Raw genomic sequence first — 12,556 nt, 5'->3', positions numbered from 1 at the left:
TAGTAATACGTTCTAGAGATATTGACTCCTCAAGCCCCGGGATCTCTCGAAGTTCATGACAGTTTGACAGGAACAATTCTCGTAAACCATGAAAACTTGACAAGTTTGGTAATTTTGCTAAGGACTTGCAACCTTCAATAAATAAACTTTTGCGGGATGGGAATCTCTCTAGGCTCTGTATGTCTTGAAGCTTTCCACGATCGTTGATATTCAAACTTTTCAAGTACTCAAAGCAACATAAGTTGGGTAGCCTTTCAAACGAAGTGCACCCATAGAGATTCAACTCTTCCAAGAACTCCAACCTATCAAGGCCTTGAATTTGGATTAAGTTTTTGCAATTTGCAACATCCAATATCCTCAAACTATCAGATTTTGGAAGGTTCAACCTTTCAATTGAAGCGCACCTAGAGATACTCAACCGTTCCAAGGACTCCAACCTATCGACGCCTTGAATTTCGGCTAATTTTGCGCATTCCGTAGCATCTAATATCTTCATACTCCTGGATTTTGGAAGGTCTAGCCTTTCAATTGAAGCGCACCGATAGATACTCAGCTTTTCCAAGCGATCGAGACCTTGAATTTCGACGAGGTTTTCGCAATATTTAACGTTCACTACCTTCGGACCCTCGGACTTTGGAAGCTTTAACCGTTCAACCGAATTGCGGGAGCGAACAGTCAAGGATTCCAAATATTTCAATTTATCAAGACCTCGAACTTCAAGTAAATTCCAGCAAAAATCGACAGATAATGTCCTTAGATGGATAAACCGTGAGACGTCCAAGATTTCAATAGATTCACAGTCATTGACTTTCAAGATTTCCAACTTGAAGGGAGTGTTTAGGGATTGTGGCAATTCCGATTCTTCAACACCCGTCGGTTGGGAACATTCCGAATTCTTTAGTAGTGTTGATGGAAGCTCCTGGATGCACTCGAGAAATTCACAAGAACCGACTTCTAGCTCCTTGAGACCGGTCGGGTGGGAGAGTGAAGGCAATTTGCAACTTTGACAGGTGATGCGCAAATATGTTAAGCTGGAAGGAAGGTCCGGCAACGATTGGAGCTCTCTACGTAAAGAAAAATCGAGGTGTTGCGGGGATGACAGATTGCACATGCTTTCTCTCCTTTCCCCTTTCAGATTCTCGCAACTCTCAGCACGCAACTCTCGGAGCTTTCTCAGCCCCCAAATACCTCCGGGCAATTCTTCTATACCGGTTTCGTAAATATCTAGAATTTCTAGATTCTCCAAAGACCCCATGCTTTCCGGCATTTCCCCTCCTAGTTCACGGCACCGTGAAGCATCTAAATGTCGGAGCTTTTTCAGCCTCCCAATACCTCCGGGCAATTCTTCTATACCGGTTCTAGAAATATCTAGAATTTCTAGATTCTCCAAAGACCCCATGCTTTCTGGCATTTCCCCTTTGAGATTTTTGCAATAAAAAGCACGTAATTCTCGGAGCTTTTTCAGCCTCCCAATACCATCGGGTAATTCTTCTATACCACTGTATTCAATATCTAGAATTTCTAGATTCCGCAAAGATCCTATGCTTTCCGGTAATGCAGAAAGTTCTGGAGTTTCTGCTAGAAAGAGTTGCTTCAGCGCCTTTAATTCACCTATTTCTTCCGGAAGCTTCGTGAGACTCTTACAGTAGCTCAAGTCCAAGTGAAGGAGGGCCTTCATGCCTCCAATTGAAGAGTCGATTTGCTGCAGTCTCCGACAAGCGGTGAGTATCAAAACCTCCAAACTCTTAAAAGCCGAGAGGAAGTCCGTATTTTCCAAGTATTGACAATCTGTCAGGTTGAGAAATTTGAGCTTCTCTGCCATCCGGTGAAACAAATAATTTTATGCTTTTAAGGGGTTAGTCTAGAGTGATTATGATACACAAGAAAGCAAAATAAAAAAAAAAAAAAAAAAGACACGTTCTCACGTTGAAAGAACTCCATCCTTCCCATCCTTCATTTATCTTGCCACGTGGCAATTCCAGTACAACTAATTCCATTGCGTGAAAATTGTTCACTTCAAAATTCATGGGGCGGTTTTCCCATCGAAGCCATTTTAACTCCTCAACCGAGTCCTTAAAGTCACCGGTGAGATGTGCCCCCTTCATCATGTGAAGGAATCTTAGCCCCGTCAACTTCTTGGATTGTTCACCTGTGTAAATGTCGCCACCTAAGTTGCCTTCACTCGGATCAATGGCCTCAATTTTTCCTGTTCCCTATATGCAAAGATTCAATGTCCATTAATACTATATCCAATTAAAGTATTCTAAAATTACCAAAACAGTCTTAAATCTATTTTAATTGTGCTAATTTAGACCTAAACTTTTTTTTTCCTTTTTCCGCTTGAGTTTATGATTCTATGATTTATCGTTAGTCAAGTTATTTACTGCATTTGTCAAAGACGTAAGTGAAGCAAATGTAGAAATTCATGATCTTAACACTACAATACTTACTCAAAGAGAGCAACCTCCCTACTTTCTAATCTCGTCAATGAAACATTCAAGTTGCAACAATAGTAGAGCAAGCACTAAGCGGTGGACCAACATTACTTTAACAGTAGAACATGGACTACGTACGAAAAAGAAACGAAACGGTTACCTTATTTTTTTTTAGCACTTCCTTGACATCCTCTGAGTCCCATAACCTGCTACGGTGCCAAGGTTGTTGTTGGTTTTCCTCAAGAACGATTGTCCTACCAAGATCTCTCAACCGATCATGCATTCCGAGCTCATGTTTATCTCCAATTTTTATTAATGACATAAATCTCAATACTTCAATATTCTCCCCCGGAAAAAAGTGACAGGCATCCCACATGTAAGATGTGATTCTCATGTCGGTACCAATGAAAAAGCAAGCGATATCCAAAAATATCTGTTTTTGTCCATAGTCTAATGCTTCGTAACTTATCTTTAGCCTTTTTTGCACGTCCAAATGAAGGACTTTCTCTAACTTCTTTATCGTATCTCTCCATTTGCTTCGCTCTTTTCCGCAGAATAATGAACCTAAAACCTCAAGGGACAAAGGAAGCCCTCCCGTGATGGATACTACTTCATGAGTGAGGCCCTCAAATTCCCTTGGAGGAGACTCCTTTCTAAATGCATGTTTACAAAACAAAATCATAGATTGTTCGTAATCCAATTCCTTGTGGTCATAGATATGGTCCACCCCAAACTTTTGAAGAATACGCTCGTTTCTGGTGGTAATAATGATCATACTTTCCGAAGAAAACCAATCACGATCACCGGCCACAGGATTACCGGCCACGGATTTACCGGCCAAATGCGTCAATTGAACGACATCATCCACGTCGTCAAGAAGAAGGAGGACCTTTTTACCTTTAAACTTGGAGGAGATGTACTCAACCCCTTCATCCTCATTACGGACTTCATTTTTGCGCTTCGATATATCATAGATTAATTGATTCCGTAAATAATGTCCGCCATTACGCTTCCATGATTCCCTTATATCAGCAATGTAGCTACGGTGCTCGTATTGATTGGAAATCTTGTTGTAGATGGCTTTAGCAAGAGTAGTCTTACCAATGCCTCCCATTCCATGGATGCCAAGAAATAGGGTGGCATGAGATTTTTTAGTATCCACAACTTCCATGACCTCCTTCACATGACGATCAATTCCAACCAAATTCTCAGAAATATGCAACTCAAACTTTTTCTTCAGTTCGCTCAACACTTTTCGGACAATCGATTCCACCAAGTCTGCTTCATACCCGTCAAATGTGAGAATAGTTCGGTTATGTGGCAACAGTAATTTTATGTTGTTTATCAAATGAGAACACAATAATAAATAAATCTGCGGATTGATTGAAAAACTTTAAAAATCATTTTTGTCACACCTCAAGATATTGGTGGTTGCTTCACATGGCGTGCCCAATTCCACTGTTACTCCTAAATAATTTATTAAGCCAGAAAAAACTTGAGGGTATGAGTTATGAATATTAAATACTCTTATCTATTATGGATTTGAGTCAAATTTTAAACTGTTGTTTGTTAAGGATATGAGGGATGACGTGGACGTGCCTTTGAAAATTTGTAGAGCGTTTGAATATGCAAAGACAAGTTATAACTTTTGATACAAGATGATTTCAGGTGTTGCGATACCAATCGAAAAAGTTGTTCAGAGTCCGATATTGTGAACTACCCGAATTGCAGTTGAGAGGCTTTCTCCTTGTTTGCTCACTTCCACACGCTTGCAAGTTTCTATTCGTGCTGTGAATTTAGTATCATTCCAGATTTGTGTTCTTATCATTTTTCATTGCCTCCAAGGATGATAACAGGTTGTACTTTATATTCCTTTTGAGTATCTGTGTTCTATGATTTTAACTGGTCTATTATTGATTATACACGAAAGTAGAAGAATAATTTTTAACCAAAATAAGAACACTGCTTCAATACATGCAGGTGCATGAGATTAAAATTACTTGTTGAAGATAGGAAATGAATTGGAAATTATTTGAACAAACATATAACAAAAATAATCCCTTTTTCCCTTCTTTATATTTTGCATCATCATATGCAACCAAAGAAACATTTCTTTTGTGAAAAATAATCTTAATAGCAACTAATCAACGATAATAATGATTCAATGAATGTAACTTGGGAAGATAAAGAAATATAGCTTTTTTTTTGTTTGGTCGGAAAAGAAATATAGCTTTGACAATCACCATGCACGGTATATGATGTTGCGAGCTTTAAATAAAAAAACACCAATAAGTTGTACTATTAATCACAAATAAATATGGAATTAGAAAAGTTTGAGATGAAGATTAATGTAGCGTACGCTATAGACATGATATGAAAATGGCGCAATGTTGAAAAATCTTTGGATATAAGAGTAAAAATTCATTCAGAAAATCTTATTGTTCAAGCAAATGGGATTATAACAACAAAATCTATAATTAAGTTGATCATCCTTAAAGCAAAAAACCTAAAAAACAAAAAAAAATTATAGAACTCATGCATTGCAGGATCTTACAGTTCTTTTATATACAAATAAAAAAAAACGAAAATGAAGCAGGTGAGAATGAGAACAACCAGTAAACACTCGCACATATTATAAGAAAGTAGAGAATGCTTTGGTGAAAAATTTTACCCATCGGCTTCGTATCCTTTCAAGGTACTGACTTCACCGAGTGCTTTCTTCCATTTCTCCAAGATCGTTGGGTCGAAAGGAGGCCTCTCAAGCAAACGCTTCTCACGCTCATGAAATGCTTTTCCAAAATTCCCGATTTGATGTCCCACGTCAGCTGGTTTCACTTTGTAGAATACAGGCAACACCATTTGCCCATTATCATTCTTGCACTTCATTATTTGAGCCAATTCATTCAGGCACCAGCTGCTTGTACCGTATCCCTCGGACAAAATGGGGATCAGGATCTGACTCTTCGTGATGGCTGCTAAAATCTCTGGTCCGATGTCGTCGCCTTGGGGGAGCTCCTCTTCGTCTCTGAAAGTAACAATTCCAGCTCTAAGGAGCCCCTTGTAGAGGTGATCCGAGAAGCTATATCGAGTATCTGGGCCTCTGAAGCTCAAGAACACCTCATAGTGGTTTCCAGTAGTCGCGGTCGACGAACTAGATGCACTGTTGTTAGTTTCTGTAGGAGATGAACTAGATGCGCCTTTACTAATTCCTGTCGGAGACGGACTAGATCCACCGGATTTAGTTTCTGTAGGAGACGAACTAGATCCACCGGAACTAGTTGCCATCGGAGACGAAGTAGATCCACCAGATTTAGTTTCTGTCGGAGACGGACTAGATGCACCATTATGAGTTTCTGCCGGCAACGAACTAGATCCATCACAATCAGCTTCTGTCGGCGTAGTCATCGAACCAGGTGCGCCAGTATCAGCATCTTCTCCATTTCTACGCACACCAGCTTTCTTCTTATTGAGAAGATAAAATGCAAGCACGGAGAGAAGGATGGGTGCCACGAGCACGGCGAAAGAATGCCCAAAAATGGGTCGATGCATTTTGGCTTTGCTCTGACTCTGCGCTTAATTTTCACTTTCAGGTCTGACGGAGAGAACAGAACCAGAATGCCTCTCTCAGGAAACAGGAAATGGCCTTGTTGTTGCCAATTCTCTCTCCCTGTGGGTTGATTTGTATAATGGGAACCAGTTGGCAAAGAGAATCTTGTAACCCCTTCTCTCTCTCTCCCCGAATTATGTTTTGGACATATTCTTTGCGGGAAGCTTGTCACGCAATGACTGTAGCAACTTTGAAGCCTGTCGCTGCCTATGTTTCCACGTCTTGATGTGAAGTGATGCCCTTATTCTTTTCTTGTTGTTTGGCTTTTGGGTTTTCGTCGGGACAGTCGGATATTTATCGCAATTTTTTTTTTCCAACCCCGTTTAGGGGTTGAGCCTTGAGCGTGTCATTCACGTGCATAGATAATTTACTAGCGGAACAAACAGGGATTTTTTTCAATTTAATTTTTTAAATTAAATATTTACGAAAATATTTTTTAAAAATAAATATTTACCGATTTGGGTTTTCGTCGGGTCCTTGCTCGGCGGCCCAGCTGCCGAGCTAGGGCGGAGGTGGGCCCCCACCGGCCCGCTCGGCAGTTCAACTACCGAGCGGACAGCCGGGGGGGCCCCACGGGCCCGCTCGCCACCCGCCAGCGGGGCGAGCGGGGTGGCGGTCCCCCCTCCCCCACGTGTCGCCCCCCTTCCCCCTCCCCCACGTGGCGCCCCCCTTCCCCTCTCTTACGTGCCGCCCCCTTCCCCCTCCCCCACGTGGCGCCCCCCTTCCCCTCTCTTCCGTGCCGCCCCTCCCCCTCTCCTCCGTGCCGCCCCCTCCCCCTCTCCTCCGTGCCGCTGTCCCCGCTCTCCGTGTGGCGGTCTCCTCGCGTAAGTTTGTGCCGCGAAAGAGTAGGGGCTCTTCTCTCCCCCGCATTTTGCGCACCGCAGCATCGTACGCTACAAGACGCAAAATGCTCCAGATTTTCTGCTGCTCTTCTCTTCACTTCTTTAAATTCTCTCTTCCTCTCCTTCTCTCATTTCTTCTCTTTTTGGAAATGCTTTGTCGCTCTCCTCTCTTTCAAACGTTTTTCGTCCGTCTCAAAACATTCTCTCATTTCTTCCCTCTTTCAAACCTGTCTCTCTCTTAGACGCTCTTCTTGTCCTTCAAACGCTCTTCCTTAGACACATTTCTTTATAGTTAAGTATGAATTTTTATTTATATGTTGTTAGTACTACGTTTTTATATTAATATTTTAATTAATTCGGTACTTTTTCTTGACAGTTTGAGCTTCTCATTCGGTGCGTGCGCTCTCTCGATAATTTGAGGTAAATTTCTTTTTATTATTTTTTACGCTTCGTAAGTGTAGATTTATTTATGTGATTGTTATTTATATCTGAATCATGTATGTTACATATAGGTTATTAGTAAATTTTTTTAAATTGTTGTGAATGTAAATATTGTTTTAAAAGTTTAAAATAAATTTTTAGGAAAATAACTTAAAAAAAGGGTTATCGGATAGCCAATACGAGAAGTGTGGACCGCATTTGACCCGATTAAAAAAAAATCAACGAGATTAGGGCGAATTTTTTTATTTACCCTATGTCCAAGTATGCTATCGTGTTCTCCTTCATGACTTTTTGTAGCGCTCTATTTAAAAAAAAAAATTTAATAGGTAGAGCCGTACTTGGAGACAGGGAAAATAAAAAAGTTTGGCCTAATGTGGTTAAATTTTTTTTGGACTCATTTTCACAATTATGTCCATATTCATTTTTAGGTTATCGGATGACCCGAGAATTGCATTCCGAATTTGACCCAGTCCAAAAAAATAATTTTTTAAAATAATTTGAAAATTCGGAAAAGAAAATAAAAAAATTAAAAATTGATAAAAAAGCATAGAAAAGAAAAAAAATAGGAAAAAATCATTGAAAATTTGAAGAATTCAATGCTGCAATGGTCACAATGAAATGGCCATGGAATATTATGGATATTTGGCCCCCGATTTTAAAAAAAATAAGAATTTTGCGGGTTTTTTTCCAATTTAATTTTTGTAAAAAAAGTATTTACTAAATCAATTTATAAAAAAAATATTTACAAATTTGGGCCTCGTTCGGCCGTGGAAGAGTAAATGGCCACAATCAATTCTTTTTAAAAATAATTTAGTATATACTTTTTTAAAAAAAATAAATTAGGAAAAAACCTCAATTTTGCCATTCCGGGAAAATCTCTCCCAAAAAAATGAATAAAATTTCGAGAAATCCTGAAAAAGAGTAAATGGCCACAATCTATCGGTCATGGACTATTATTGATATTCGGCTCCCGATTTAAAAGAAAATAACAATTTTGGCATTTTGGGAAAATATGTCCCAAAAAAATAGGTAAAATTTCGAGAAATCCCGAAAAATAGTAAATGGCAAAATCAACTGGCCATGGAATATTATGGATATTTGGCCCCCGATTTTAAAAAAAATAAGAATTTTGCAGGTTTTTTTTCCAAATTAATTTTTTTTAAAAAAAGTATTTACTAAATTAATTTATAAAAAAATATTTACAAATTTGGGCCTCGCTCGGCCGTGGAAGAGTAAATGGCCACAATCAAATTTTTTTAAAAATAATTTAGTAAATACTTTTAAAAAAAAATAAATTAGGAAAAAATCTCAATTTTGCCATTCTGGGAAAATCTCTCCCAAAAAAATGAATAAAATTTCGAGAAATCCTGAAAAGAGTAAATGGCCACAATCTATCGGTCATGGACTATTATTGATATTCGGCCCCCGATTTAAAGAAAATAACAAATTTGGCATTTTGGGAAAATATGTCCCAAAAAAATAGGTAACATTTCGAGAAATCCCGAAAAATAGTAAATGGCAAAATCAATCGGCCATGGACTATTATTGATGTTGGGCTGCCGATTTTAAAAAATAACAAATTTTCTCTTATGGGAAAATTTCTCCAAAAAAAAGGGTAAAATTTCGAGAAATCCCGAAAAATAGTAAACGGCCACAATTAACTAGGCAAATCCTTATTTCGGTAATTTGACTTTCCGTGCTTTTGAAAATAAAGATTTTTCCCTTTTTGACAAATTGGCTCTGAATTTTTTTTATTTCCCCATGCAAATCATTAGGAATATATGATACATTTATTTCATTTCATTTGATATATTAATTGTTATAATATTAATTTGTTAATGAGCTCGGGACAATGTTTACCGAATTGTATGTGCGAAATAATTTGTAATTTTTTTATTTAGCGTAATGTCATCTTCATTAGTTGCGATTGTATACTGGGGAGGTAGAATAGTGCAAACAGAATATGGACATGATTACGAAGGCGGACAATCTATCATGTTCGAGTTTGCAAACATATCAACATTTGATGAGTTACGTGCTACGATAGAGAGCACGTTGAATATAACACCCAACCAAGATATTCATAAGCTGATATATAGATTCCCGATTTTAACATCGAATTGTGTCATATACGACATCACGGAGGTGCGTGATGATGGTGTCGCGACCTAAAAAAATAAACGGGTTAATTTTCGGGCTAATGGATTATCAGGTTAATTAATTAACTAACCTAACTCGGACTCTCCCAAGTCCATACCAAATCGCAACTTAAGGTTCAAATAATTAACATGCAACGTGTTTTGAATTTGGAGTCGCCACTAATCATTTTCGGTAGGTTGATTAGAAACCTAAATAAAATAGCGGGAGAAAACTATCTTATTTCCGCGAACCGGAGATTTTGAATTCGGGGATTTGGTTACGTCAGATTTCTCTAACGCCCTTTCGGTACCATTTTCATGAAAATAATCAATTTGACAAATTTGATGAATTCTACTTGAAGATCAAAGATGCAATTTTTTTTGGGGTTTTTCTTCTTATGACTTTTTTAGTTTTTGTATATTTTCAAAATAAAGAAATTACATGAAATTGAGATTAAATAGGTTTAAGACTACTCCCCAATTTGAACTCTCGCACCAAACTTATGCTCCGGGCTTATCTTGACCATTGGACCGGTTCGGTGGCTTGTTAACCGAGAAGTCTCTTGGTCCTATCTCTCCTTCATGCTTCTTTCTCATCTTGCTATCATTTCATGAGGCTCTGCAAATTAAGAAAAGACTAAAATAAGTGCGATAATTTGAACCAAGCTAGAGAAAGCATGAGGACTTAGCTTTAGTGGATGAAATTGCTTTGGCAAATTAATCATCGGGACAGATGCAATCTAGGCGTTGATCTTCTCTCCATTTTTGCTTTCATTCTATTCTTGTACCGTTGATGTCTCATCGTTGGTATGCAGCTATTTTTTAACATAAAATGTAGAGAAATCAGTGTAGAAAATCTGGGCTAATTTGTATCCGAATTTAGAGGAAATTAGGAAATCACTTAGCTTTCTTTTTATGCGGCAATCTTGAACGATGAAGATGAACTTGTAGCTTGTGTAGGTCGGTGCAGAAATTGGCAATGGTAGCACCGGGCTTCAAAACTCTCATACTCTCTCAAAACTCTCTTCAAATTTTCTCTCCTCTCAAGAGCTCTCTAAATTCTCTATCACAAAAATTCTCCCCCTAATTCTCAAGAACTCTCCATCTTTTATAGCCAAATTTCTCCATCCTCTTTTTACCATCTTCCCTTCTCCATCTTCTCTTCTTCATCTTCTTTTCACCACCTTTCCTTCATCATCTTCCCTTCTTCACTTGCCCTTCATCATCTTCCCTTCTCCATCTTCTCTTCATCACCTTCCCTTCATCATCTTCCTTTCTTCATCTTCCCTTCTCCATATCCCCTTCTCTTGGTATTTGCAATACAGTCCCCGAGGTTCTAAGTATTTGCAATACAGTCCTTGAGAAAATATTTCTTTCAAGTCCAAATATTCTTGCTACATTTTTCACCCCATGTCAAGTCCAGATGCCCATTAAATTAAGCTCAAATGTTCTCGGTCCAATTATATGCCAATGCAATGTATGCTAACAAATAAATATGTGAGATGATTTTTATAATTTTTATGCAAAAAAATAGATTAGTCAAAATTTAGGCGTCAACAGCTGCCCCTCTTTGAGTGGAGGCTCGTAGAGGTTCCGCTCAAAGACAAAATTGAATCCTAAATTTTGACAGTGCAAATTATGGATGAACTTTTTGGCGGGAGTTTTAATCCCATTTTTCATGTAATGAAGTGATGCATGATATGCAAGACAGTAAATAACATGTGTCATAATTTCCCTTTTTCATGTTAGAGAAATCTGCACATGGATCGCATACAAGAATACCTGTTTTACCAAATTTCTCGTAAGCTAATGGTTTTCTTAATTTCCAAGCTTCTTTTTGCAGATGCAAGGATTTTAAGGTATTTGGTCTATCCGTTATCGGAGACTTCTCTCTAATGCAAGACAGCGCAAGATATGTGTGTCGTTTGAGATCACAAGAGCTACGTCGTTGTGAGTCGAAAGAAGTGAAATCAAGTTCACAAGAGCTACGTCGTTGTGAGTTGATTAAATGTCGAAATCGCCAAAGGCATATGTCTTCACGATTCGACAAAGGGGGAACCAAAATCATAAGAGCTACGTCGTTATGATTTGGTTTGGATCAAAACCATGGGTGCTTATGTCTTCATGATTTGATAAAGGAGCTGAAAATCATAAGAGCTATGTCATTATGAGCCGACTAAAGGTCAAGATCACCAAGGCATACGTCTTCGTGATTCGATACTGAAATCATAAGAGCTACGTCGTTATGATTTGAAGAGATGTCAAGATCGCCAGTGCATATGTCTTCACGTCCCGAGATTGAAACCATAAGAGCTACGTCGTTATGATTTGATAAGATGTCAAGATCGCCGGTGCATATGTCTTCACGTCCCGAGATTGAAACCATAAGAGTTACGTCGTTATGATTTGATAAGATGTCAAGATCGCCAGTGCATATGTCTTCACGTCCCGAGATTGAAACCATAAGAGCTACGTCGTTATGATTTGATAAGATGTCAAGATCGCCAGTGCATATGTCTACACGACTTGACAAAGAGGCATATTGCCCGAATTGAACAATATTTGATAGGAGCACCATCGAATGGAATCGATAAGTACAAAAGGGGCATATTGCCCGAATTGAATCATAACAACTATCATGAGAAGAGTTGTTAATTTGAAAAGGGGTTCAGAAAACTTACCCGGGTTCTCCAAACGATTAATCAAGGAACGAAGCGGATTGCCGTATCGTACCTGGTAGGCATTTGCCAACAAAACTTGCTCATTCAATAATCCTTGGATGAATTTCGAGACCTTGGGAGGGAACTCGAACATCGGGAATGTATTACCTATCATAGAATGTCATAGGTAACACACACAAACATATTCAACAATGAGTATAATGCAATCACTCATACTATGGTTCATGCATAACCATTCCTGTCAAGTTTGCATTACCAATTTTGTCCAGGGAGGTTCTCACATTACGAATACCTCGAATGTGAGCTGAATGGGGGACTTCAGTCCGAAAGGGCTTTCTCTCACTCTCGAGAAAAGCTATTTATCCTGTCTGCAAGGATTCAAGAGAAATCACTCAATCTTTCCATCATCGCA

At 38.7% G+C, this 12,556-nt stretch overlaps 1 protein-coding gene across 1 annotated transcript; it reads right to left on the bottom strand.

Annotated features, from left to right (window-relative positions):
* Positions 1-1,347: 1,347 nt before the first annotated feature.
* Positions 1,348-5,984, bottom strand: LOC115733813 (disease resistance protein RUN1-like). The gene is made up of 5 exons (XM_048275477.1): positions 5,107-5,984; positions 3,007-3,724; positions 2,150-2,213; positions 1,477-1,815; positions 1,348-1,358 (listed from the first exon to the last, which is right to left on the bottom strand). The coding sequence occupies exons 1-5, from the start codon at positions 5,982-5,984 to the stop codon at positions 1,348-1,350; spliced, it is 2,010 nt and encodes a 669-aa protein (XP_048131434.1).
* Positions 5,985-12,556: the final 6,572 nt, after the last annotated feature.

The sequence above is a fragment of the Rhodamnia argentea genome, chromosome 3 (genome assembly GCF_020921035.1).
Source record: "Rhodamnia argentea isolate NSW1041297 chromosome 3, ASM2092103v1, whole genome shotgun sequence".
NCBI lineage: Eukaryota > Viridiplantae > Streptophyta > Magnoliopsida > Myrtales > Myrtaceae > Rhodamnia > Rhodamnia argentea.
The sequence above is the reverse complement of the archived record's forward strand: the minus strand, read 5'-3'. Positions and strand labels throughout refer to the sequence as shown.

What these genes read in the sequence shown, in the direction of transcription:
- LOC115733813 (XM_048275477.1), bottom strand. Translation starts at nt 5,984, where the DNA reads ATGCATCGACCCATTTTTGGGCATTCTTTCGCCGTGCTCGTGGCACCC. An exon ending in GGCTTCCTTTGTCCCTTGAG is followed by an intron (nt 2,214 to 3,006) that starts GTTTTAGGTTCA and finishes CTTTGCATATAG; the next exon opens with GGAACAGGAAAAATTGAGGC. An exon ending in AGGTGGCGACATTTACACAG is followed by an intron (nt 1,816 to 2,149) that starts GTGAACAATCCA and finishes ACCGGATGGCAG; the next exon opens with AGAAGCTCAAATTTCTCAAC.